Source organism: Piliocolobus tephrosceles, chromosome 5, assembly GCF_002776525.5.
Source record: "Piliocolobus tephrosceles isolate RC106 chromosome 5, ASM277652v3, whole genome shotgun sequence".
NCBI lineage: Eukaryota > Metazoa > Chordata > Mammalia > Primates > Cercopithecidae > Piliocolobus > Piliocolobus tephrosceles.
Genome location: NC_045438.1, coordinates 14,103,683 through 14,131,402, shown reverse-complemented (window position 1 = coordinate 14,131,402; position 27,720 = coordinate 14,103,683). Strand labels below are relative to the sequence as shown.

Below are 27,720 nucleotides of genomic sequence, written 5' to 3'. Positions count from 1 at the left end.
ACAGAAAAAGCTAGAGATTCCCAAATAGAATTATAAAAATCTTAACTTTTATATTTTTTGACTTGTGGTTTTAATATTACCAATCTAATACACTAGCACTTCTCATAATGCATTTAGAATATATTAATAAAAATTTATGTAAATGAACAATCTTTTTGTGCATATATAAGTTACTTAATCATTACCCAAGCAACTCTTTAAAACTAAAAATTAATAATAAATCTACAGTGATTCTTTCTATGAAGATGATTTCTAAACACTAAATTATCTCCAATCCAATGCCATAATTTGTTGATTTTAAAAAAGTATTTAATGATGTTTAGTAAAATGTTACACAATTTACTGCAAATGGAAAGCATTTGAAAGATATTTTCCAATGGAAGGGTTAATGCTTCTCAAGAGATTCATATTAGTAGATATGAATATTGAGAAGATAAAGATCTCCTTAGGATAATCCCACCCACCTTAATTTTACAGTATGAAAATTAAAATCTTGTTCGGGTGCAGGGTCTCACGTCTCTAATCCCAGCCTTTTGGAGGCCGAGACAGGCAGATCACCTGAAGTCGGGAGTTCGAGACCAGCCTGACCAACATGGAGAAACCCCATCTCTACTAAAAATACAAAATTAGCTGGGCTTGGTGGTGCATGCCTGTAATCCCAGCTACTTGGGAGGCTGAGGCAGGAGAATTGCTTGAACCCAGGAGATGGAGGTTGCGATGAGCCAAGATTGCACCATTGCACTCCACCCTGGGCAACAAGACTGAAACTCTGTCTCAAAGAAAAAAAAAAAGAAAGAAAGAAAAGAAAAATATTTACTCTGGTACTGAAATAGGAACAAAATGTCTACACATATTTGCATACACATATAAATACACACATATACATACATGTACTATATACATACAAAAATGAGAGTTGTGGGTTGGCACGAAATTTTTATGTCTTTTCCTTGTGATTTTTCCAAACCTAAGTTTTGCTATGTTCAATAGAATTTTAATTTATATGTGTTTGATTACACACACACATACACATTATGCAATACACATTAACTTACATAAAGGTAACTTGCTGGTTTTTGTCTCTTTGGAACGGAATCCGATACGTTTTGCGATTGTTTCCATTTTGTTCTGGTCTGGGAGGCGAGTTGGTTCCTGCTTGAGACGCTGGGAGCGAGGTAAGTAAGGAGGTCTCTGTACCATGGCTGGTACAAAGCAGACTGCCTGCAAATCGACCGGTGGTAAAGCACCCAGGAAGCAACTGGCTACAAAAGCCGCTCGCAAGAGTGCGCCCTCTACTGGAGGGGTGAAGAAACCTCATCGCTACAGGCCTGGTACTGTGGTGCTCCGTGAAATTAGACGTTATCAGAAGTCCACTGAACTTCTGATTCGCTAACTTCCCTTCCAGCGTCTGGTGCGAGAAATTGCTCAGGACTTTAAAACAGATCTGCGCTTCCAGATCGCAGCTATCGGTGCTTTGCAGGAGGCAAGTGAGGCCTATCTGGTTGGCCTTTTTGAAGACACCAACCTGTGTGCTATCCATGCCAAACGTGTAACAATTATGCCAAAAGACGTCCAGCTAGCACGCCGCATACGTGGAGAACGTGCTTAAGAATCCACTATGATGGGAAACATTTCATTCTCAAAAAAAAAAAAAAAAAAAAAAAAAAAATTCTCTTCTTCCTGTTATTGGTAGTTCTGAACGTTAGATATTTTTTTTCCGTGGGGTCAAAAGGTACCTAAGTATATGATTGCAAGTGGAAAAATAGGGGACAGAAATCAGGTATTGGCAGTTTTTCCATTTTCATTTGTATGTGAATTTTTAATATAAATGCAGAGGCGTAAAGCATTAATGCAAGTTAAAATGTTTCAGTGAACAAGTTTCAGCGGTTCAACTTTATAATAATTATAAATAAACCTGTTAAATTTTTCTGGACAATGCCAGCATTTGGATTTTTTTAAAACAAGTAAATTTCTTATTGACGGCAACTAAATGGTGTTTGTAGCATTTTTATCATACAGTAGATTCCATCCATTCACTAAACTTTTCTAACTGAGTTGTCCTACATGCAAGTACATGTTTTTAATGTTGTCTGTCTTTTGTGCTGTTCCTGTAAGTTTGCTATTAAAATACATTAAACTATAAATTAAAAAAAAAAGGTAACTTGCTTACATAAAGGGAATTCCATGGGAAATACAAAACATATTTTATTCCATTGATTTTTTTTTCACTTGTGGAAGTATTAGAATTGGTCTAACATTGAGGAAAGATTACATCTCAAGATGGTACTTTAATCTGCATCTAAGCGAAGATATTCAGTTAAGAAAACAATTTTACAGAATTAATAGAAAGATCTCTGGTCAATATGGCCAAAAAAACTATAAATACCAGAGGAAAAGTAAAATAAAATAAAATGTTAAAATGCATAGCCATTCTCAAAAGTAAGATAGGCAAATACCAAGTCCCTAGAAATGAAAGGGAAACTCAAACCTAGAGCAGTGAACAGTAGTCCAGTGAGGAAACATGAAGGCTGATTCACATAAAAAGTGGCTCAGAAAGTGTGTCCTGAAGAGACGAACCTGAAAGCACACCACAGGGGTGCGCTCACAACCCAGGCCCTGAGGGACTCCCACCGAAGGCAGATTCCAATTCACACCCCAGGAACTCAAGATAATAGATGAGTGTGAAAAAGAACCTCAAATGAGTGTACTTAAAAATACAATCTGATAAAGATAGTAAGAGAAACCATAAAGTGAGAAAAATATAAGAGTAGGCAGATCTTTTTAAGAAACAAATATAGGCTGGGCGTGGTGGTTCACGCCTGTAATCCCAGCACTTTGGGAGGCCGAGACGGGCGGCTCATGAGGTCGGGAGATTGAGACCATCCTAGCTAACACAGTGAAACCCTGTCTCTGCTAAAAATACAAAAAATTAGCCGGGCGAGGTGACGGGCACCTGCAGTCCCAGCTACTTGGGAGGCTGAGGCAGGAGAATGGCGTGAACCCGGGAGGAGGAGCTTGCAGTGAGCCGAGATTGCGCCACTGCACTCCAGCCTGGGCGACAGAGCGAGACTCCGTCTCAAAAACAAACAAACAAACAAAAATATATATATATATAAAATTCCAGAATTGATATTCACTGAAAATAAATTTGAAAACATTTCAACAAATTATACAGTAGATTAAACTGGTAAATTATTAAGTTGGAAGATAGCGTTGAGGAAATCACCTACAACACACAGTGAATTGAAAAGTGAATGAAACATGGTGAATTAAAAAGATAGAAAATAAGAGAACAGAGATGCAGAGATGTGAAAGCTGGAATGAGAAAGTCCGGCTTGTATTTAACCATGACTCCAGAAGTCTTCAGACTTCAATCAGACTGAATCTCAAGCATGGTAAGTCTTTAAAATTTACAAACAGGTAAAAACATAATTTTTTTTCAAAGTGTTTATTTCAAGGTACAGAGTAGAACATTGAAGTCAGTAACATCTTATTGATATTTGGGATTGCCACAATATGTAGATATGTAGGTATGTAAATTGACTGCCTAAAGTTCATTTTAAAGGTAAAATTTATTATTTCTTAGTATGGCAATTAAAAAACTGAAATACAAGAAAAATGAAAGCATCAGCAAGCTGTGCTCACTGAAATGGATAACCATTTATGAACTGGCAAAAATTTTATAGAGACTCTCAATTTGAAAAGTTTGTCTCTAGAAATTATTCGAACTAGATCATTGAAGTAGCAAATATTTAACACATACTGCATAAAAGATAAAGAATTATGATCTATGCAAGCGTAAGCAATGTGTCTTAAGACCTGATATATACTCTTCCTTGAATAGTGACCTATTCCAGTCAATAAGCTTCTTAAGACCAGAACTCATATTATGCAGGTTACAGGGCCCAGCACCACGTTTTACTCATTATAAGTACTCAATTCCTTTATGAATAGACAAGTCACTGTAGCCTAAGTGTTAATGAGATCACATTACTTCTCTGTACAGGAATATAGTCCATTAATGCACAAAAGCGAATTAGACTCAGGGTTTTAAAATAGCATCTTGACATGAATCTCTGACACAGTATCTCCCAACATACCACAAAATTATCTATGAAGATACAGAAAAAGAGGAAAATGTAACATGCAACAGCAAATCAGTATAATAACATGTGCAGGCAGAAAATAAAGGGAATTTCTACAGAAAATGAGATCAACGTAACTGGGTTGGAAAACCACAATTCATAGTCAACTTATGTTTTGCAACCAGAGGCAGCAATCCAAAAGTAGGTAGTCAGCTTTTCCATCTCTCCCACACTTTTTAATCCCCCTTCCTGGCCCTGTCAGAAACATAAGGTCTAGAATAAAAGGGTGACAATGGGGGCGGGAGGGACTAGGCCACCAGCCTTGAAGTACCTTGAAGGAGTTGCCTTTCAAGACAAAGCGCTATCCACTTCCATTCACCCTTCCTACATCCATTCACAGTCAACTCAAGAAACAACAGGACAGCAAGTAGGGACAGAGATTTCTGGTACCACATTGCATTCCGTCCTAGAAAGTAGTGTGTCCTACAAGCAAAATGCCATAGGTAAAGGCAGACGAAGACAGAGCTGGGTATCTGTGCCTTTTAGTGATTATAGGTGCTTGTGTACTTAAGCTATCTCAGTGTCAGAAGTTACAAAGCCCCCTTTTAGGCCAACAGAACAAGACCAGGTGAAACATGCTCATGCTAGACATTGGGTATTGCCAGGGGCAGGGCAGTTTACGTAAGCACAGCTAAAATTTGAACTGGTGACAGTAATGGATACATCCATACCAACAAAAAATGGGAAACATAAGAAAGCTCTGCCTGGTTAAAACAAGGATAAAGAGATAAAAATATTGAGGGAGATAATGATAGAAATAATAGAATAGAATATAAATGTATAATCTACGTGTAATATTTGTTCTAAGAAAGAAAACAGAAAATTGGGACGGTAACAATAAGTAATATTACAAAAGAAAACTCTCCTCAGTTGAGAAAAAGTTTCAAGTAAGTAGACAATAAGCTTACTGTGGTAAAGGAAGAATACACAAAAGGAAAAGAAAAATACATGGAAGCAACTTTTAATTGCACAAAAATAGTGCATTTACCAAGGCTGTTAAACAAAACAAACAAACAAGAACAGATTGACATTAAAGGAATAAAATCAGGCTAGTTTTAATTTTTCAGCAAACATATGTTATTAATAGAATACAAAGATGTTATATTCTAAAGAGATATGAAGGGAAGCAATTGTAATTTAGGAATGTTAATATCAATTAAATTGTGTTTTACATATGTGAAAGTTGAAATTTTATATTTTCAAGATATTCAAGAATTCAGAAATATTCAAACCATATATCTGTCTTTTTAAATGCTTAAACCTGTGCATGAACAGAGAGAGATCAATCTAAATAAGAACTCAAAATCTGAGAATTTAGGGCTAGAAAGGTTGATGGGTTTTCCTTTATTCAGATTAAAACCAAACCTTGGAAATTCTGTAGGATTATCTGTTGTAAAGACAGTGTCTTAGAGTAGGGGCAGAGGTTGGCTTTAAAATGATTCCGTCAACTATGTCCATTTCTATACTTTTCCCAATAGCAAGAAATGTGCTTCACACATAATGAACTTTGTGAAAATAGTAGTTACTATTCACTTCAAAAACATTCTAACGACATGCTCACAATGACAAGCCTGCTTTTACGTGGGTGGGCACCATGCCATGAGAATTACTACAGGAAAAGCCATGTGTGTGCATCCCTGCTAACATGGAGCTTTGCATAGGAACATGTTTGGGTATCTCCTTTCCAAAGGTTTTAGTAATGACCGCTGAAAACTTAAACCTGCACGTTAAAAGATGATTGTCTTTTTCGTTGTCATTAAGCTGGAGGAAACTATTAGAATTCCTGTGGCAATATGTCCACTATCAATCTCCTCTCTTAATTAGGACCATGAATGCTCCTTTGAGTTCCTTAAAAATTATCATGTGAAACACAGTTTTGACAAAATAAAAAACATACATACATGTAGTAAAAAGATAACAAAAACATCAATATACTAAAAGTTGTTATCTGGGAGGATGACACTTTGACTATTCAAATGAAAACATCAAACAAAGAATGATTTTTTTGTTGTTGTTTACAAGCATCCTGCCAATCTGATTCCATTTGTCACCTGTCAAAGGACTTTTGATCTCAATAGTGCTTCAGTAAAGAGAAGAGACATGTGATGAGTGACAAGACAGGAGGGAACCATTCATAAATTGCTAATTGGAACAGAACTGGAGATTAACCTTGGGTAGAGATAGAAAATTCATCAAAGACCAATTTGTGTCTCCAAACAGAACTTTCTGACAAGCAGCGACACACATTTTTTGTTTACACATCAGAGTACTGATACTTCTACAATGGCAACATTTACCACTGAGAGGGTGGCAGTGACACATTTCTTCATGGGATGCTATGTGACAACACGGGGGGCAGCTTAGCTTTGACACCCTCAGCACTACCAAGACCTACTTTTCAACCGTGGTGGTCGTCTGACTTAAAAAGCAGGAGTGATTTGTTTTTCTTCCAGTTGTCAGTCTACTGAGATCTGAAACTTACAACATTTCTTGTTTCCCCTTGGGTCCCTGGTAATGTGAATTGTCTTTAGCCAATGCCAAACAAATCACTGTCACAGAGCGGCAGCCGACCTTTCTTTTCCATCTATGCACTTTCCAGGAGTTATAAATCAGTTGACTTTCAAGCTCGATGAGATGGCATATGCCCTAGTTTGAAGAACAGATGGAGGCTTGGGGGAAAATTGTTTCTGCAGGCTTGCTACAAGCAGCTCTGCTCCATAAAAGTGAACCATTTGCACTAATTTCTCACATAAATTATATAGGCAGCAGGGAGCACCAACCCATTCAGCAGAAAATCTTTCATCTGGTTTTCAGAGGTCATCTAACCAATTTAAATAGAAGTTATTTCTGATACATGGCTGTATTTTCATGCTGTACACTTTTAAGATGTAGCAATTTACATCAAATAAAAGAATGGCATTAAGAAGAGTACATTCATTGCCAGAGGATTATTTTTTTCAAGACTTCTGGAATAAGCTCTGTCTATTAATTAATCACAAAGGAAATAATTGTGGGAACGTGGCAGATCTCTCGTACAAAAATCAGGTAAATTGTCACTTCTCTTGTAAAATTTGCCTTGCAAATTCTACTAAGTCCTGTTTTCCAAACTCAAGCTTTGGCAGTTATCAAAAGAAATAGAAACCCAGGACAATTCTAAGAGAACATTCATTCTCCTTGATGTGAAACAAATTATTCAGCTCAAATAAATTTGCCTACGAGATTTCAAAAGTCAATATCAGTTTTAACTTAGGGGCAATAGATATAGCATTAATTTTTTAAATCCTTAAGAAATGGAAACATTAAGAAATTGAAGGTACCAAGGGACTAAATTATGACTCAAAATTACAGAATCTTGTGAAAACACTGATAGCAAATGGATCATGTATCACATAACAGTGTGATTTACTTTAAAAATGCAATAATATTTACAGATAATGAGCTATCCTGAGTCGGGGCTGATTTTAATTGTAAGAAAATGTGTGCATACTTTTATAATAATTATATGCAATAGCTGTTTTTCCTACTAGGAAATTATCAGTTATGTCAATGAAAACAGTCACATTGACAGCTTTTTATAGTTCATGAATATCAATGCTGCTGAGAAATAAAAAGAACTAGAAAAAAAGGAGAAAATGCCAGAGAAGAAATACTGAATGGAATTGTCAGTCAACACATAATTAAAGGTGTTGTCTGAGACACCATCAGTGGAAATTATAAAGGCTGATTTATGCATCGAATTAATTTATTCACAGCATTTCCTTTACTTGGGTGTTCAAGTGCGACATATATTTTCAGTCCTTTAGAAAGGTAAGTGAACTTGTCATTTTGAAAGCAAACTTTAAGGGATGAGTAGTCATTGAAAAACATTCATGTATAATATAAAGAGCATTCTCGTGGTAAAAGTTCAACCTCCTCAAGACCGTTGCATATCACTCTGGAACCTGAAGGGCTACGGATTCAAATTAAATGTCCTGCTGCTAATATTTCCATTTTACTACCAGAATAATTGATTTCTGTGGCAAATTTGTACTCATTATTTGTTCTTTGAAGTAATCCATGAACATCTCAAAATACTGTTATTTTAATAATTATGAAACGAAACTTATTTGAATGCTCTTATTTAAAAGAGCCATATAAATCACCTGGTATATTGTTGTCACTTACAGATAAGGAAAGAGAGGCCTATGGAGCAAGAGAAGTAAGACTTAAAACTAATCAACTCCTGAATGCTTTACTTTCATCCAACAAATATCCTTGGGCACCTGCCCTGTGACAGTACTGTTCGAGGTACCAGGAAAGTGAGTGAACAAATCAGAAACACAGACAAAGATCTCTGCCTTATGGGATTTCAGGATATGCCTATTTTTTACTAACATTGGTACTGGATCCATTCTGGGTCCCTGTGGTTTTCATTTCTCTCATCTCTTATGTATGCTGACTTTATAGTTTTCTTGTAAGACAATTTAAATCCATTTTGAAATAATGTAGGGTATAAATATATAAATGACACATTTATGTCAACATTTATAAAAAGTATTTATTAAGTGTTTATAGCTATCTGATTCATGTTAAGAAGGCATTTTTTAATACAAAACAAAGTCTGGAGATCTAAATTTTAATCAACAGGTACAATTACTATATGAACCTAAGGGGAAATTTGCCTCCATGGTGAGATTTGATGTATCTCTCATAGGCCAGTGAGGAAGATACACTTTTGGCAGTGAGTAGAGGCCACCTAAGTCCATTCTCACATATACCTGTTCATGTGTATCAGTTCTGTCTTTATTAACTTCATTTCGATATAGGTGGCTATGGAATATCATTTACATGTCAAAGAAGAAAAAGCTAGACTGCAGAAAGCCCTCTGGCGTCTCTGCTATTCTGGACAAGGACCACTATGACACTGTCAGGTGTGGGGTGATTAGGTGCTGTGGGAGAAGTGGGGAGGGATTCTGGACAAAGTACAAGTCCATTTTGCATTTCTCCCTTTCAGATTTGAGAGGTTTGTGATTTTGCTGCATTTGTGAAAGGGTTGGTATTATATCTTGATTTTCCTAGGGGGTTATAGGTTTATCTATTTCCTTTTCTAATATATCTGATATCTGGGACATTCTTATGCCTGGTTATTAGAAATTTAGTGGAAAACAAGACCATCTTAGTGCATGTCGTATTCTGTCACATAGCACATTATCATGGAGAAAGACGGCCTGTATCAATATCTACTACATCAAAATGCCTAGAAAGTGAAAGATTTTAGAGACACCTTTGTGTAGGTGTAGCTGTTTCCATCCTCAAAATAAATGAATGGTTTATAATACCATAGAGTTATTTCTAAAAATCGACAGTGCCTCAGGTATATTGAAGACAGCAAAACAATCAACAGTCATTATTTCCCAAATGTTAGAGGGGTCAAGAAAAATGTAGCAAAAGAAACAGATTAACATTTTTTGTTTAAGTATTCCTTAAGCTTTTTTATAACTACAACCATTGATAATCAAGATTGTCTGGTAGATTTCATATTTGAGATGAGATCTATTCATCTTTCATCGCTCATGAACTGCCATTGATAACTATAGAGAAATTTTCGCACAAACATTTTGCAAAACTTTTCTCATATTTACCAAGAAATTTATGATATGCATAGAAAACCATGATAATAAATCCATAGATGAGTCCCATTTTTTCACTTTAATAATAACAATTCTAACATAGTGAAAGCCTTCTATCTATCTGGGTAGCAGATTCAGGCATTTATTTTTGACTGCCATTATCTTAATCTGGAGCTGCACGGTCTAATATGGTAACCATGTGGCTATTTAAGTTAAAATTAATTGAAATTAAATGAAATTAAAAATTCAGTTCCTCAGTCTCGGTAGGCACATTTCAAGTGCTTAATCACCACATATGGCCGGTTGTACCATATTAGACGGTGCAGATGTAGAACGTTTCCACCACTGCAGACAGTTGGATCAGACACTGCTGCAATCTTCAGAGATGCCACAAGAAATAGACGAAGCTACAGAGATGATGACATGCAGCTTGCCACGTTGTTTTGGCATCTGGAACAAATGACCACTTTCGTGTGCATGAAACTGTTACTGAGAACAGGGTGTGGGCTGAGAAACCTAAGCATGCAAAGACATCTGTCTGTTTCTAACTCTTACTTCCTCTTACTTCCACCTTCTGATGTTACCATAGACTACTTTTGTTATTTCAAGAACATACGACAGTTCCTAACCTGGTGAAGATCTGCTCAGCTAATCCAGAACAAATAGAAGAGGAGTCTGAGGACCTGGGGAGGGATCCCCAGACCAGCACCTTCACAGACTAGAACGACCCTGAGAGGCTGGGGCAGCCTGTGCCAGGATTTAGAGCAGTGCCTCCTAAGTCCTTCAGAGCCATAGACTCTGGAAACACCAATAAAGAAATAGACATGCTTCTCACTTAATTATGCACTTCATTTCAGGTGCTCGCAGATCCACTTGGAGTCCCTAGGGTGTCTGAGGAGAGTTGAGAGAGGCCATATCCTCTGAGGGAAGCACTGTTCCTCAGGAGTCCTCAGTGAGGGATGAGCTATGACACTGAGACGAGAGGTTTGCATGACCAGAAACCTCTGCTCTGCCCACACACAAGAGAGGAGTGCGGGGCCTTGGCCTCTTGCTTTTTCCAATGTGACACGAAATAAATATGAAACTATGGATAGATGGTTCCCAAGCCTATGATTAATAATCTGAATGTCTTATCTTCAGTGATATAGTAATGCAATTAAAATGTAGTAGCAACTTTCTAAAAGAAGTCCACAGCTTCTGGAATAAGATGTTTTTCTAAATTTATGCTATTATACTACCATTGACAGCAAATAAATTGTTTCTTCTTTTTATTACTTTCTAGCTTGCTGAATCAGTACTATAATCAATAGTAGCTTAAGAGAATTAATATATCCATAAAAAAGAAAAGCATTTTATATCCCTGCTGACTGTTGGATTATCAAAGATAAAGAAAATGATTCATCTCATATTTTTATTAATAATTTATTTGCAAAATGATTTTTTTCTAGTCTCTACACTTCTAACAGTTGCTCATAAAATTATTTGAATCATAATAAATCTATATAATTTATTTTCATTAATGCAATGTATGTGTAGGTTATAATTACCTAAAACACCAAAAGCCACTCGCTTTTTATAAAGAATTATGACGTATTATTTTACTCAACAGGAATCAGGTTTTGAAGACACTCTACTGTGTTATCTTGTATAAGCCAGTATATAGACAGGTAAACACAAAATCCATGCAACCAATCAAATATATGAATCCAAAAATCCCAACAAAACTTTGGAAATACATACTTATATTAAGACTAAAGTATGAAAGTTAGTTATACTCGCTACATATTTTTTCTCATCATACATACATTTTCACATAACAAATGCAGATTCTAACAGAGACTATCATAAAGGAGACAATAATGTTACTCACCTCTTTCCCACTCCCCCAAAATTTTATAATAAGGTTTCCTAATAAGGATACCACCAAGTTCCTCTTGTAACATAAGTTGGAATAATTCTAAGTTCGATAACTGATATCGGATGATTGCTCAAGAATTAGAAGTGTTTGATAAAAATATGAAAATATTTTAAAAGACATACTAGATATCATGCAAATAATCCTTTCGATGTTTCTATACGGGAAGGAAAATTTTAATTTTAATGCACCTTTTTAAGCTATTTGATTTCTCAAAGTAAATTACTATAAGCTATTTACTTTTATTTATGTTTAACAAATTTAAATATAAATTTATTTGTTACTAACTACAAACGATTCCTGATTTGCTTTTGGCCACGACTGCTGGACTTCCAAGTTAAATGTGTCAATTGCTTAATGTAACTGATATTTGGCCAAAGCCTTTCCTTGTCCTTAACTTGATGTGATACTCATAAGTGTGCACAACTGCTTTTCTGTCTGTAGACAGAGAAGCCCTTTCAGCTGATAAATGTCACCAAAAGCAAAGTCTTTGATAACAACAATAATTAAATAGCAGAAGCTGGTTAGAGACCAGCATTTATTTTTCTCAAATTAAATGTAAAAGCCTTCTCCGGTTAAGAGATTGGCAAGTTTTTACAAATAACATCAGTCAGCCTTTTATAAAGGAACACAACCACATTGGAATGGAGTCATTAGGCAATGCATTTATTTTGAAGCCAATTAACCTTTTGTCAGAAAAATGTCTGCGCTGTAATGGCTTCGGTGGTGGAGGTCAGCCTCTAACAGGGCACGTGTGACAGCCATTGCGTGGGCTGACACAGGCTGGGACGGAGAGGAGAGCCAGGATTGGGATCGGCCTGCTTTTGTATTCTACTCTGCATTTCCAGAGAGCAGACAATCTTGACCTATCCATTTAGGTAATTAAAGCTTCCATTTGGAACTGTCCTGCAGGAAGGTGAAATTTGGGGTAGATAAATGGCTGTTGCTCTCCGTATCCAGCCACCAGTTCCATCATTTGATGGACTGCCTGATCAGGCTGGGCTGCCAGGTTCTCATAAAAATAGAGATGAATTGGGCAGCAGACAATTCTCTAAGGCAAAGCAACTCTGTCATTTTCTTCTTTGCAGGCTGTAATTTAATTGTTAGTCAAGGTGGATGGCTGACACAGGGGGGCTTTCTCTAAGAGCTTTCCCACCATCTTCCATGTGCTGAGAAATGACTCCAGTTTATTTACTTAGTAGTCAAGTGTGTTTGGTATTGGGGGATGTCACTCCAGGAAGTGCAGCTGGCCGGCACAGCTGTGTCCTGACTTACCTTCCAGGCGATTTTGTTTCCTTTTGAATCATGCTCAAGGGCAATTGGGAAGTCACCTCGCTCATAGAATTTTCGAAATGCTGTGGGCTTGGTTGGTCTTTCTTTAAATGCCCCTGCCGTTGGAGGACCTCTCACCTTAATTGAAAAAAAAAAAAAAAAAAATAGGGATCAGGTTTTAAGACATACTAAAAACATTTACAATAAAAGGGCTTTCTGTTTTAAAAGACTTCAGTTTGTATAAATATGTTGGAAGATAAAACCACATTATCTAATAAGGGACAACAGAAATCTGTTAATACAAACACCTGGGGAAGAAAATTATTTTATAATCACTATTAAAAGTCTACTTTATTTCAAGCTACTTTAGAAAGCAGTCCTAGAAAATGTCACTTAAAATATCACTTTATAGGGAAGACTGATACTATGTTTACGAAAAACATTTTAATAGAAGTGTCTTAAGCTTAGAATGTTAAAACTTTAACAATTTCAAATACTTATAAATTGTAATCTGGGTTTGATATACTTTATGGAATACTGAAGTAATTTAAAACATTTCAATCTTTCTATATAAATGTAAAATAGTGGAATATGTTCTCATATTATGAATATTAACAATAAAACTACTAAAATGATATAAAAGTAATAATAAATTAGCTTAGAAAGAAAAAAAAGGTGGCCTATTATGTGTGTGTATTTGATAACATGAACTCACATTTGGTAACATGAATTCACAAGAAAGTAACATCAGAACAGATGAGAAATTAGAACCAATGAGAAACTTCCGTCTCCAAAACTGATATTTTCATTAAAGAAGAAATATTTCCTATAGAGTTATTTACATTGAATATAACTTTTGAATCTGCATTATTTACATTGGACCTAATTCATTAGATTACAAAATTGAAAGTAATAAGTAAACTACTTAGAAAATGAGGGTACTGCTCTGTTCCTTACATATAGTCTAACCATGATTATTTTTCCCTGCTTATTATAAAAAGGTAAATACTAGTCATTTTATATATTAGCTTAATAAATCCATGATTACTTTGCTAATACTATGGACAGAACATAACTTAATCTTTGTAGTTATTTTATAGGTTAATTTGTAATATTTTGTTAAAAACTCCAATTTTGATGAATATATTAACATATCTAAATAGCATACAATAAATAAATATACAATACACATTAGATATGAAAAATACATTGTATCTAATACATATATAAAAGGATTATATTTGAAATTAAGTGTGCTATTAAGAAATACCTTATTACAATGAGTAAATGCTGAAGTGGAGTTGAAGAGTGAGGTAACACACATTTATTAGAGTTTAGAATTTACTCCACTACATAGCACATTACTCCCAGTATATGATTATATGAGTAATTGAGTCCACATTGGACATTACCAGTAGGAAGGAAGATTTCCTTTCACTTACTGAAGATTAGGAATTTGTTCTGGAATTAGAATTAATAGCCACCATTTTCAGTCAAATTCATTCAATTGTTAAATAACCACATGTATTTAACAACAATTTTGTTCAGCTCTTTGAGCTGGAGACTATATAAAAAGAACAGTTTTAACTATATGACTGTCATGGAAACTAGAGCTGTGATTCCTGGACTTGTGAAACTCATGGAGGAGTAAATCTTGAATCATGTTTTTGGGAATTGATAAATGATTGACAAATTTTTATGTTGCCAAAAAGTTTTTTAAGTTATTTTAGTTATTATTTTAGTTATTTTTTCAATTTTTTCCTGCATCAATCAGTATGCTTCTGTGATTTTTATTCTGTCACCTTTTGATATGGTGTTTTCTGTTACAAATATAATATAATAGCCTTTAAAGTTACAGAGCTGCTCAAATAATCTGCTTCCTATTATGACTTGTAGTAACATGTATTTTCTGAGGAACTGGTCCGTTTTATTTAAGTTGTCAAACTTACAAGTGTAGAATTGCTTGTGGTTTTCCTGTATTATCCTTCTGATGTCTGGAGGGTCTCTCATGATATCCATTATTCATTTCTGATATTTGGTAATTTGTGTCTTCACTTTTTCCTTTGTCTGTCTTACTAGAAGTTGGCCAATTTTATTGATTTCTTCTGCATTTCCAAAACCACATTTTAACTGGATGTAGGATTTAAGGTTCATGGTTCTTTCTTTTAGCTCTTGAAAAACAGTGTGCCACTTCCCTCTAGCCTTCAAAGCTTTGGATGATAAAAATCCACTCTCATTCACATTGCTTTCCCTTATTGATAAGGTGCCACTTTTTTTTAGTTATGCCAAGATTTTTCTCGTCTTTAATTTTCAGAAGTTTAATTACGATGTTCCTTTGCATGCATTTCTTTGCTTTTTATCCTGTTTGAAGTTTGCTGAACTTTGTGAATCTGTAGGTTCATGTCTCTTGCCAAATTTAGAAAGTTTTCAGTCATTATTTCTTTGAGTACTTCTTTGGCCTGGCTTCTTTCTCCTCTCCTTGTAGACTTCAATGACATTAATGTTAGATCTTCTGTTATGGTACCACAGATCCCTGAAACTTTTTTTTTTTCAGCCTATTTTCTCTGTCGTTCAGCTTGGGTAACTTCTACTGCTCTGTCTTCAAGTTTGTGGGTTCTTCCTTCTGCCTCCTGCATTCTGCTGTTGAGCCCAAATGCGCTTTTATTTAATTTGAGTTCTATTTTAAGTTCTGCAATTTCTATTTGGTTCATCTTTATATTGTCTATTTCATTTCTGAGACTTTCCACTCTTTCATTGTCTCAAGTGTGTCATAATATTCATAAAGGCATTTTTGAAAGTAATTTAAAATTCTTCCCTAGACATTTCTAACATTTCTGTTATCTTGTTGGCACCTGTTGATTACATTTTTACATTCACTCTGAGATCTTCCTGATTCTTGGTGTCATCACTGATTTTCTTGTGAAACCTGGATATTTGATACATTATATTATGAGATCTTAAAGCTTCTGCTTTAGCTTGCTTATTCTGACATTTCTCTGGCAAAGGTTGGGGGAAGGGTGCCACCTTATTACTGCCAAGTTGGGGTAAAGTCTCATTACTCTACTTGGCATCTACTGCCCTCAGACGAGGGAATGCTTCATTAATACTGGGTGACCCCAGAGGAGAGAATGCCTCATTAATACTGGCTGGGGATTGAGATTCCAGAACCCACTAGGCCTCCACTGATAACCTCCTGGCTGGAAGAGGCAGGAGTGACTCATTACTGCTCCCCCATTGTCCACACTGACATCATAAATGGTGTGGCCTCATTCCCCTGAACAGTGGTGAAATTCCTGACTCTCTACGCAGTCCTCTGACTTAACTCCAACGGGAAGGAGGCAACACTTTTGTCCCTAAGTGGGGAACAAGCCCAAGCTCCTGGTGAGGTCTCCACTGGTACTGCAGATGTTGGGGCCTCTTTACTATTCTAGTGAAGAAGAAAGTCCCAATGCCCCATTTTAAAAACTCAACTACAACCATTATTTAGGTATTCTGCTTGCTAATCATCCACTAACCATCCTTTTTGAGTTTTTCTAGAAGTCACATAGTTATTTTTACTGCTGATAGTAAGCCTCGAACTTACTGAGTTGGTCTAAAATTTGTTGAGATTACCCATCTTTCCCCCTTTTGTCTTTGCATTTCTTTAAAAATCAAGTTCTCTTTTATTTTTGTCTCTTATACTGAATATACTCCAAACTTTTTGATTCTCAGCTCAAAATTCTTAATGTTCAAACTTTTGAAGTAATGGACACATTTCTAACAAAGCTTAGAAGGCTTTTTATAAATTGATATAGATAACTTATACTTCTTCCTTTCAATAAATTTTCATGTACCCTACAGAAATGATTCCATGCCTGCACTTCCAGGGAAAGCCTTTATTTAGAAGAGAACTTTACAACATAATCCATGGTGATATGTAATCACTTGACAGTGAGAAATTCTCTTCTTGAGTCTCTGGTATCCTCTGTCCTTATATTTCTGCTATTTACTTATTTTTAAACACTTTATACTTTTTGGGATCTGCTATAGATCCATTCTAAATTAACTCTTGGCATCTCAAAAGCCAGAACTTGTAACAGAAGCTAGAATGTTCTCAATTAGCTCTCTTGGTGCATCAGTGGCACTGAGTGGCACCGAACTTTATGCAGATGCTTTGTCACTACAGCCAAGATAATACTTTTTCTATTCCAGATACTTATGACATGTGTATCCACCTAAGCTTTATAGAAGGACATACCATTTTTATATTCTATACATAGTTAATTCCATATAATCCTAAAAATCTGTACATAAAAAAATCAAGTGAAATATAATTAATTCTGGGATGGCAATAAAGATCTTATTATTGGAAACCACGCAGATGGTTGTAGCTTGTCTAAACAACTTTTAAAACAAGCAAAATGACCTGAAACTCCTTAGGTAAGTTCCATGTTTGTAGAAGAGAAAATATTATACATTTTATTTCATGTTTTAAGAATTTTACCTCAATTTTTTATAAATAATAGAAAGCAAACAAGAGACCATAAATCAAACGAGATTTGTGGGAAAATGCAATTAAGGTTTGCCTGAATGGTAGGGGCAATTTGTAAACCAATTAGGAAGAATGGATGTTACAGCAGAACGCTTTTAATAAAATCCAATGCACTTGGGAACCAAGATACTGAATGCAGTTTGAAATGACTACAGATGACAGAATACTTTATATGCCTACATTTACGGAATATGGTATAATGGATTTAGGACTTAGATCACAGTGTCTGTCATATGGTCACAAAACTAATAATCAGAAGGAAGGAATGTAAGGCCCTTCAAAAGTCTTCATTATATAGTTTGAAAATTTTCTTTTCACTATTTTTATTCTTTAGCATAAACTGAAGCTGTTTAAAAAAGACTTTTATATCAACAGGAAATTTGCATTGTGTTATTCTAATTTGCCAATTTAGCCAACCCACTAGAACACTGAAACAATAGGATGCAAAGGTATTGATTTCTTGTTTTCATCAGCTTCAATCTGAAATTCTGATTCATGAAAACGCCATTGTTATAAAAGGGTGGGCAAGACCTGTTGACTTGAGTTCTGTCAGGACTGAACTGTTAGTCTCAGGAACGGTAAATTGGTTACCATCAGCATAGGCTCCTGAGTGAGAAATTCTGTAATTCAGTGTCTGCCTCATTTGCCAACTGTAATTGCTTCAATGCATTAGAAATTTTACAATACTCAAGGTCATCAAATGACCAGGACAATGCTTACAAAATTATTACAATAAGAAAATTGCATTGTAACAGAAGATAGGTGCCTCAACAATAGCAAAAATGAGCTCATAATATCAAGTAAAATGATTATAGTAAGTTATAACAATATAACAATTTACGATTTTAACAATATATTATGATCATGATACTCAGAAAACATATGAGCCTTATTTGTTAAGGATATGTACAAACATTCATTTTATTGCACTTTGGTTTACTGTGCTTTGCAGATATTGTGTTTATTTAGTAAACTGAAGGTTTGTGGCAACCTTGCATTGTGTAAGTCTATCAGTGCCATTCTTCCAACAGCATGGGCTCACTTCATGTCTCTGCATCATGTTTTGGTAATCCTGGTACTCTTTCAACTTTTCATCATTATTACATCTGTTATGGTAACCTGTGATCAGTGATCTTCAATATTACTATTGTAATTTTGGGGGAGTACCACAAACAACTCCCATATAAGGCAACAAATTTAATCCATAAATGTTTGTGTTCTAACTGCTCCACCAATCGGCCATTCCCCTATTTCTCTCCCTTCCTCAGGCCTCCCTATTTCCCGAGACATAACAATATTGAAATGAATTCAATTAATAACTCTACATGGCTCCTAAGTGTTCAAATGAAGGAAAGAGTCACACGTCTCTTCCTCTGAACCAAAAGCTAGAAACAATTAAGCTCAGTGAGGAAGGCATATTGGACACCAGGACAGGCTGGAAGACCTCTTGTACCAAATAGTCAGCCAAGTTGTGAATGCAAAGGAAAGGTTCCTGAAGGAAATAAAAAGTGCTATCCCAGTGAACACATGAATGATGAGAAAGTGAAACAGGCTTATTGCTGATATGGAAAATGTTTGAGTAGTCTGGATAGATCAAACCAGCCACAACATTCCCTCAAGCCAAAGCCTAATCCAGAGCAAGGTCCTAACTGTCTTCAATTCTGTGAAGGCTGAGAGAGGTGAGGAAGCTTCAGAAGAAAAGTGTGAAGCTAGTAGAGGTTGATTTGTGAGATTTATGGAAAGAAGCCATCTCCATAAATTGAAGTGCAAGGTGAGGCAGCAAGTGCTGATGGGGAAGCTGCAGCAAATTTTCCAGAAGATCTACCTAAGATAAACGATGAACGTGGCTAGAGTAAACAGGAAATTTTTAATGAAGAACAAACAGCTTTCTATTGGAAAAGGATACTGGGCTGATAAAGTTACTGAGAATAAATCAGTGCTTGGCTTCGAACTTTCAAAGGACAGGCTGACTCTTTTGTTAGGGGCTACTGCAGCTGGTGACTCTAAGTTGAAGCCAGTGGTCACTGAGCACTCGAAAAGTTATAGAGCCCTCAAGAATGAGGCAAAATCTATGCTTCCTGTACTCTGTAAATGGAACAACAAAGCCTGGATGACAACACATCTGTATATAGCATGGTTTATTGAATATTTTCAGCCCACTGTTGAGATCTACTGCTCAGAAGAAAAGATTTCTTTCAAAGTATTCTCCTCATTGACAAAGCTCTTGGTCACCCAAGAGCTCTGATGGAGATGTACAAGGAGATGAATGTTGTTTTCATCCCAGCTTATACAACACCCATTCTGCAGCCCATACATCAAGGGGTAATTTTGACTTTCAACTTTTTTTTTTTTTTAAAGAAATACATTTTAGGCCAGGTGTGGTGGCTCACACCTGTAATCCCAGCACTTTGGGAGCCTGAGTGGGGGGGAGGGGTGCATCACCTGAGGTCAGGAGTTCGAACAGCCTGACCAACATGGTGAAACCCTGGCTCTACTAAAAATACAAAATTAGCTGGGCATGGTTGCGCATGCCTGTGATCCCAGCTACTTGGGAGGCTGAGGCAGGAGAATCGCTTGAACCCGGGAGGCAGAGATTGCAGTAGGCTGAGATTGCACCATTGCACTCCAGCCTGGGCAACAAGAGTGAAACTCGATCTCAAAAAAAATATATATATATATATATACACACACACACACATTTTGTGAGGCTCTAGCTGCCATAGATGGTGATTCTTCTGATGTATCTGGGCAATGTAAATTTAAATATTCTGCAAAAGATTCAGGATTTACCATTCTAAATGCCATTAAGAACCTTTCTGATTCAAAGGAAGAGGTCAAAATATCAACATTAAAAGGAGGGTTGATTCCAATCCTCATGAATAACTTTGAGGGGTTCAAAACTGCAGTGGAATAACTGGAGATGTAGCAGAAATAGCAAAATGTCTAGAATTAGAAGTGAAGATGTGAACAAATTGCTGCAACCTCATATAAAACTTTAATGAGGAGCTGCTTCTTATGGATGAGCAAAGAAAGTAGTTTCTTGAGGCAGAATCTACTCCTGGTGAAGATGCTTTGAACATTATCAAAATGATTAAAAAAAAAAAAAAAAGGACAATGACAGCAAACATAAACTTAATTGATAAGCATGGCCACAATTTGAGAAGATTGACTCCAATTTTGAAAAAAGTTTTACTGTGCATAAAATGGTATTAAACAGCATCACATGCTACCGAGAAATCTTTCATGAAAAGAAAAATCAATCAATGCAGCAAATTTCACTGTTGTCTTATTTTAAGAAATCATCACAGCCACACCGGCTTTCAGCAACCACCACACTGATCAGTCAGCAGCCATCAATGTCAGAGCAAGATCCTCCACCGGCAAAAAGACTGTGACTCACTGAAGGCTTAGATGATTGTTAGCATATTTTAGCAATAAAGTATTTTTAATTAAGGTATGTGCATTGTTTTTAGACATAATGCTATTGTACCTTACTAGACTATAATATAGTATAAATGTAATTTATATGCACTGGGAAACAAAAAAATCATGTGACTCTCTTAATTGATATTTGCTTCATTGCAGTGGTCCAAATCTGAATCTGCGGTATCTCCAATGTCGGCCTTTATATACAGTCACGTGCTGCAGAACAATGTTTCAGTCAACAACAGACCACATATACCATTGTGGTCCCAGAAGATTATAGTACCATATTTTTACTGTACCTTTTCTATCTTTAGATATGTTTAAAATACACAAATACTTACCATCTTCTTACATTTACCTACAGCATTCAATACAGTAACATGTTGTACAGGTTTGTAGCCCAGGAGCATATAGGCTACACCACAGAGCCTAGGTGTGTAGTAGGCAATACCATTTAAGTTTGTGTAAGTACACCGTATGATGTTCACACAATGATGAAATTGCCTAACAACACATGAATGGATCCCCACGTTTAAGCAATACATGACTGTATTTCAATAAATATTCAATATATTGGTAAGCATCCTATGGAGTCTTTAAAAATAAGGCACTACAGGCAACAGTGGCTGGCAGGGAAAACTTCAAGTGATTTGAGCCGTCTACTTCTGGAAGGGTTTTCAGTCAAGGTCTAACAGAATGGCCTGAGGTCAGGAGAACAGAGAGTCAAGGTGAGTGGTCTGCATTTCAATGCAGTGGTCCAAGTATAGGATGGCAAAAGCCAAGTATAGGTGGCATCAAGAATAAGAACAAAACCCCTCATACTGTGCTCATTGTTTTATGAATATTATTGGTGTCAACTTGCTACAAAACTGTATGAAAATGATTTCACAGACAAGGAAATTGAAGAGGGTAAATAACTGGCTGGAAATCACCGTGTCAGCACACAGTTGAAAAGAGACTTTAATCCCAATCTCTTTGTCTCTACAGGACATGTCCCTCAGTCACTGTCCTAGATCATTACATTTAAGCAAAAATCTAAAGGATTATTTGGGGCATCTGACTGATTGGATGAGGAGAGCTAGAGGCAGAGATGGAATTTAGAGTTCAAGACTACAAAGTTATGAATAGTCTATTTGTTTAAACCATGTAAATAATAAGAAACTGCAAAAGCTTGCAAGAAAATCTTATTAAATCACTTGTAATCCTACCACCTATTAATAACTTTGTGCTTTTCCTATTAAACTTTTCAAAACCACAAAACTGCAAATACCATATTTTTACATCCTTTCCATTTAGTGTACTTTTTAACTTAGTTTAATATGTTTTGATGTTGCGATTTCTATCAAAATTTCATATTTAATGGCTAAGTAATAATATTCCACCTACTATTTGCCATTATATTTGGAATGTGTATTATTTCCATTTTTTGCCTATTGTAATTACATTGTATAAACATTCCAGGCATATGTTTTATATTATTTCCTTCAGACAGAGTCTCCAATGTGAGATAATAAGGTAACTTTTGGTATATTTTATGATTCTTGATAATATTATTTTCTAATTTAAAAGGAAATCAGTCTTCCTGTTCAATTTAGATTACTACATTCAACAAAGGAGGATGAGCATTTTCTCATTTTGTATAAATAAAATATGCATGCATTGTGAATGTGTGTGTTCATGTCTTTTCCTCATTAATGTTAATTTGTATGAGATTTTTATATTGGAATATATTAAGTATTGGTTTTGTTGACTGAAAATATCTTACCATCTTTGTTTCCCGTTTTATTTATTTAGCATTGAAAAGTTTTAAATTTTGTGAAGAAAGTCTCTGTCTTTTCTTTATTTGCTCTTTTTGCCTCCAGCTTTGCTTTCTCTAGTTGATTCCTCTGTGTGCTGCACAATGAATATTCTAATAGACTAATTAAATCATATCTCTCATCTGCTTACAATCCATCAATGATTTCCCATTGACACACTACACAAAGACATTTGCAAGCTGACTGTCTCTCTGGTCATTCCTGCACAGGCACTTCAAGCATTAGTCACACCAAAATGCTGGCAGTCTCAAATATATCCTGCTCCTCCTTGGTCTCCATGATTTTCCATCAGCCTGTAATTCTCCCTTGTGCCCTCTTTTCTCTTCTCCTTCCTTTTCTCCTGAATAACCATTCATCACCTTCCAGACTCAGCACAAACCTTTCCTAACAAACCACATCCCTACCGTGAAGTGGGGTTAGATCCTTCTTCACATGAAGCTTGCAATGCCTGTGGGATAAACAACTTGTGGAGGAGGGGGTCACTGAACAATTGGACATCTGTAGAGTGATTATTAGAGAGGTCTAAGCTGTTGCTATTGTTTGGCTGTGACCAAGTGGTAGGTTCAATCTATGGAAATGGTCAACTTTTCCCAAAGGGAGAGGGTACAGTGAGAAAAAGGCTGGGGCCCCAAGACAGTACCTGAGTATTTAACAATAAGTGGATTCTATAGGAGAAGAGAAAGAATGGTCAGAATAGTAGCAAGGAAATGGAAAAGGGATGATACCATAAAATTCAACAAGTGAGAGAGATAATTTTTTTGTTTTTTTTAATAATAAAGGGAGATTATTAAGAGGAGGACTGAAAGTATCCATCTGAAAAATCTAAAAGCAGTAGTGACATAATGAGGTGGTAGCCAGACTGTAGTGCACTGAGGAATAAGTGAGAAATATGAAGAAGACCTTGTATTCTATAGGAGCCATTCTACCCTATGGGATGGCAAAATCTGAGATGTTAGCCAGGTGTGATTGCTGAAGGAGGTCAAAACCAATGGTAATTGGAAATAGGAAAAGATAAGAAAATTAATGGACTGTTACACTGGAATTCATAAATTATATAACCATTTACGGAACGGGAGTGGGTTTTATAATAGAAGCTGTATGTATAACCAATACACTTACAAAAAATGGCCAGAGAAACCTGTGAAGTACAGAATAAGTTTTTCAATGTTAGGAGCTCATAACTCTGAATTTGGGGATCTATGGTCACATAAACTAAACCGTTTATTAGAAACGGAGTTAAGAAAATAGCTCTAGGCCGAGCCCAATGACTCATGCCTGTAATCCCAGCACTTTGGGAGGCCGAGGCGGGTGGATCACGAGGTCACAAGATCGAGGCCATCCTGGCTAACACGGTGAAACCCCATCTCTACCAAAAATACAAAACACTAGCTGGGCGAGGTGGTGGGTGCCTGCAGTCCCAGCTACTCGGGAGGCTGAGGCAGGAGAATGGCGTAAACCCGGGAGGCGGAGCTTGCAGTGAGCCGAGATCTCACCACTGCACTCCAGCCTGGGGACAGAGTGAGACTCCGTCTCAAAAAAAATAAATAAATAAAATAAGAAAATAGCTCTAAATTAGACTTTTACCTGTGCCATTTATTCATTAAAAATATATTGAATAGCTAATTTTCACAAGTTACTAGTAGGTTTGGTATGATTGGAGAAAAAATACAAATGAAATATATTAGCTTCAAGATAAATATTATTAGGAGAAGAGATAAAAAATATCACCCACAATCTGCACTTGAAATAAGAATATGAGAAATGTCACAAAAAATATATAGAATTCTGCAAACTCAGAAGATAAACCTCTTTGGTCTGAAGGCATTGTTCCTTTTCATTAGAAAACGTTATTTAGCCTTTACAGAGTACCTACATGTTTCAGTGGATCCAGACAAAAATGTATTATAATTTCCTGTGAACCTGAATTCTGTACAATTTTAATTAGAAATAATTATCAGAAAATTATGTTTGCTATTCCCTATATTTGTCCATTTACAACTTTTGTAGTTAACAGTTAAATCAGAATTAATTTGTCTGAATTTTCTGTACATTTTATAAATGTAAGTAGTTATTATTACTACACTCTTATAACCAAAATTTCACTATTGATGTGATCAATACATTTTCTATGTGAAATCTCCAGCAATAAAATTCACATTTCCTGTTTTGAAATTCATTTGTCCAAATGAAAAATCTGGTTGAACATCTAAGGTTTCTATTATACTTAAATGAAATAATCTAAATTAGTCTAAAGTACTTGCAGAGACTAGTTTAAATATGATGAACATAAATAAAAACTAAAATTAACATGTGCATATTATAATAAATTACATTTAAATTACCATTGTCTTTCGATGGTCACAGAAAAACAAATAACTTATAATGCATTTTTTTTCTAATAGGTACTATGAGAAAGATGCAATGCTATCAGTATAAGATAGTAATATGTAGAAAATTAGCCAGGCATGGTGGCTCAAGCCTATAATCCCAGCATTTTGGGAGGCCTAGGGGGTCGGATCACCTGAGGTCGGGAGTTCAAGACCAGCCTGGCCAACATGGCAAAACCCATTTCTACTAAAAATACAACAATTGGCTGGGCCTGGTGGTGTACACATGTAATCCCAGCTACTTGGGAGGCTGAGGCAGGAGAATCACTTGAACTCGGGAAGTAGAGTTGCAGTGAGGCGAGATATCACCACTGCACCCCAGCCTGGGCAACAGGGCGAGACTCTTTCTCAAAAAAAAAAAAAAGAAAAGAAAAGAAAAGAAAAGAAAATTGACAAACATTTCAGTTAAAACATTTAGCATGGTTTGGTACTAGAGCTGGTTTTTCTGCTTGACCATACATTGTAAGCTGCCTTGCTTCCAGAAGGATTTAAGGAGGTTCACGAAGACACATGCAGTTCAGAAGACAGTTCAGCGCACATGGAGAAACTGCCAGGTGTGGGGAGGTGATTGGACCCTTGCAGCCTTAGCCTCCTCTAAAATGTTCCTGGCTGACCTCTGTGATTCCCTCTACACCTCTTTAACTTAACATGTTGAGTAAGCATCCTATGGAGTCTTTAAAACTAAAGCTCTACAGGCAACAATGGCTGGCAGGGAAAACCTCAATTTATTAATTCAACAAATGTTGAGGACATACAATATTGTCAGAGCATTCACACACTTTTAGAGCTAAGAGGAACTGCAAAGAACACATCAACTCCTTGTTTTTCTCTTGGTTAACTGAAATCCAAAGAGGCTATGGAAACATATCCCAGTCGACATTTCAAAGCATATTTTCTTCAGCTCTATTACTTAATATCTATCTCCATTTCATAGATACCAGATTCTTTCAGGTCCATTTGATTTTAAAAATGCTTCTGTTATAACTGTATGACCTAAGGAAGTCCCAAAGATTGTTAAGTAAATTGAGAGTATGTCGTTTAAAATTTACAGATAAACTGCAGCACAATTTGGAAGCAATATTTCATTTCAAAAATGTCTCTATGGTCTAAAATTGTCCTGAAAGCCATGGTTAAACAACAAAATTTGTTTTACCTTATTTTTGTTTAAAATAATAGGCAGCAGTGATCTTTAAAACTCTCCATTGTAGATGAAAAAGAAAAGGTTGTTAGCCTTTCTTAACAAAATGAGATGCAACGATCAAATGATTAAAAAAATTCTTGACAGTTAAAGGCTGAAAAAGTTTACTTAAAAACTGCCCTCTTCTTGCAGTTAAATATAGAAAAAGCCACATATTTAAGTGCCCAAGTGTGGTTCTTGCCTTCAACTTGTCTCTGAGAGTCATCAGAGACTTCAATTTAGACTACGCTATTTAGCATCTGTCTTGTAGAACTGATAAAATGCCTGAATGACTGAGACAGCTTAGCTAATACACTGTCACACCTAACTCTAAGGCCAAAGGAACAGCGAGCTAAATGTGAAAGGAGAATATAAATGGGCAAGAGTGTAAAATATATTCTACTCTTCTAATACCTTTAATGTTGAAAGGTGGTAAACAGTTTATATCTAAACATGTATCTTCTGTGTCTTGCAACAGTTATTTCTTACTGAATAATTAGAGTAAAAAAATGTTATTTTTGTATCTCTTAAGAGACTGTTACCATTCACATCTTACATATCATGAATATTTTAATAGAAAATTTGAAAATTCTTGTGTCTAATGATGCAAACTGAAATTCTCCAGAAAAAAACTAGCTATTTAATAGAAAACAATTCTTAGAACTGTCTACAATAAAAGATATTTATATTGGTAAGAAAAATAAAAGGGTTCTACTTTCCCATAATTCCACTGGCTCCCTCTAAAATAAAATACTTAGAAAGTTAATACAATTTACAGAGCTATTAAATACTCTGATTATGATTTGGAAACTCCAGTAATAAAGAAAGCAAGAAATGTATGAAATATATATCACACATATAAAGCACACTCACTACAATTTAACTGGAAGATAATTTAATAAGAAACACTAGGTTAGAGTCCTATCCATCTAGGATTTTTCCACCGCGGTTTCCATCATGGTCTATTTGACCATGAAAGAAATATTAAGAATGTAAAAGGAGAAACGATGAACATGTACCTAAATAGCATGTTGTCTGCCCTAAATAAAGATAGTAATGCATATTTCACTATTCAGATGCAAAGTATTTTTATTTTCATTTACATTTTATTATTTTTTAGTAAATATGCATTTTTTTTTCCCTGAGTCAAAATCTTTATTTGTGAAAGCCGGCTGAAGTTTGGTCAGCCTGTGTCCAAAATAAAGCCAACTAATCCATATGGAGATTAAACTCCTGACCACTCTCCATCAACAACAAGCCTGACTTGGCCATTTGTCTAACCAGTCCCAGCCAGACACTCACAACTCACCAATCCAGAAGCTTTGTTAATAGCTTTCTTTACATTCAGAAGTTATCCTTTTTGCATAGCGTTATTTACTTTGGATGCATGCATATGATTACATGATTTGAATAGAATTGGTAAGCACAATTTGAAATATGT

At 35.7% G+C, this 27,720-nt stretch overlaps 1 protein-coding gene and 1 pseudogene across 2 annotated transcripts in view; one reads left to right on the top strand and one right to left on the bottom strand.

Moving 5' to 3' along the window:
• The window catches only part of PACRG (parkin coregulated), a 587,833-nt gene that overhangs the window by 488,865 nt on the left and 71,248 nt on the right, over positions 1-27,720 (bottom strand). The window contains exon 2 of the mRNA XM_023223609.2: positions 12,945-13,079. Within this exon, the coding sequence (XP_023079377.1) occupies positions 12,945-13,079 (135 nt within the window). The remainder of the gene's footprint in view (positions 1-12,944; positions 13,080-27,720) is intronic.
• On the top strand, positions 1,141-1,991 carry LOC116418791 (annotated as a pseudogene). Its single transcript, XR_004228938.1, has one exon. The product of XR_004228938.1 is annotated as a histone H3.3-like (transcript).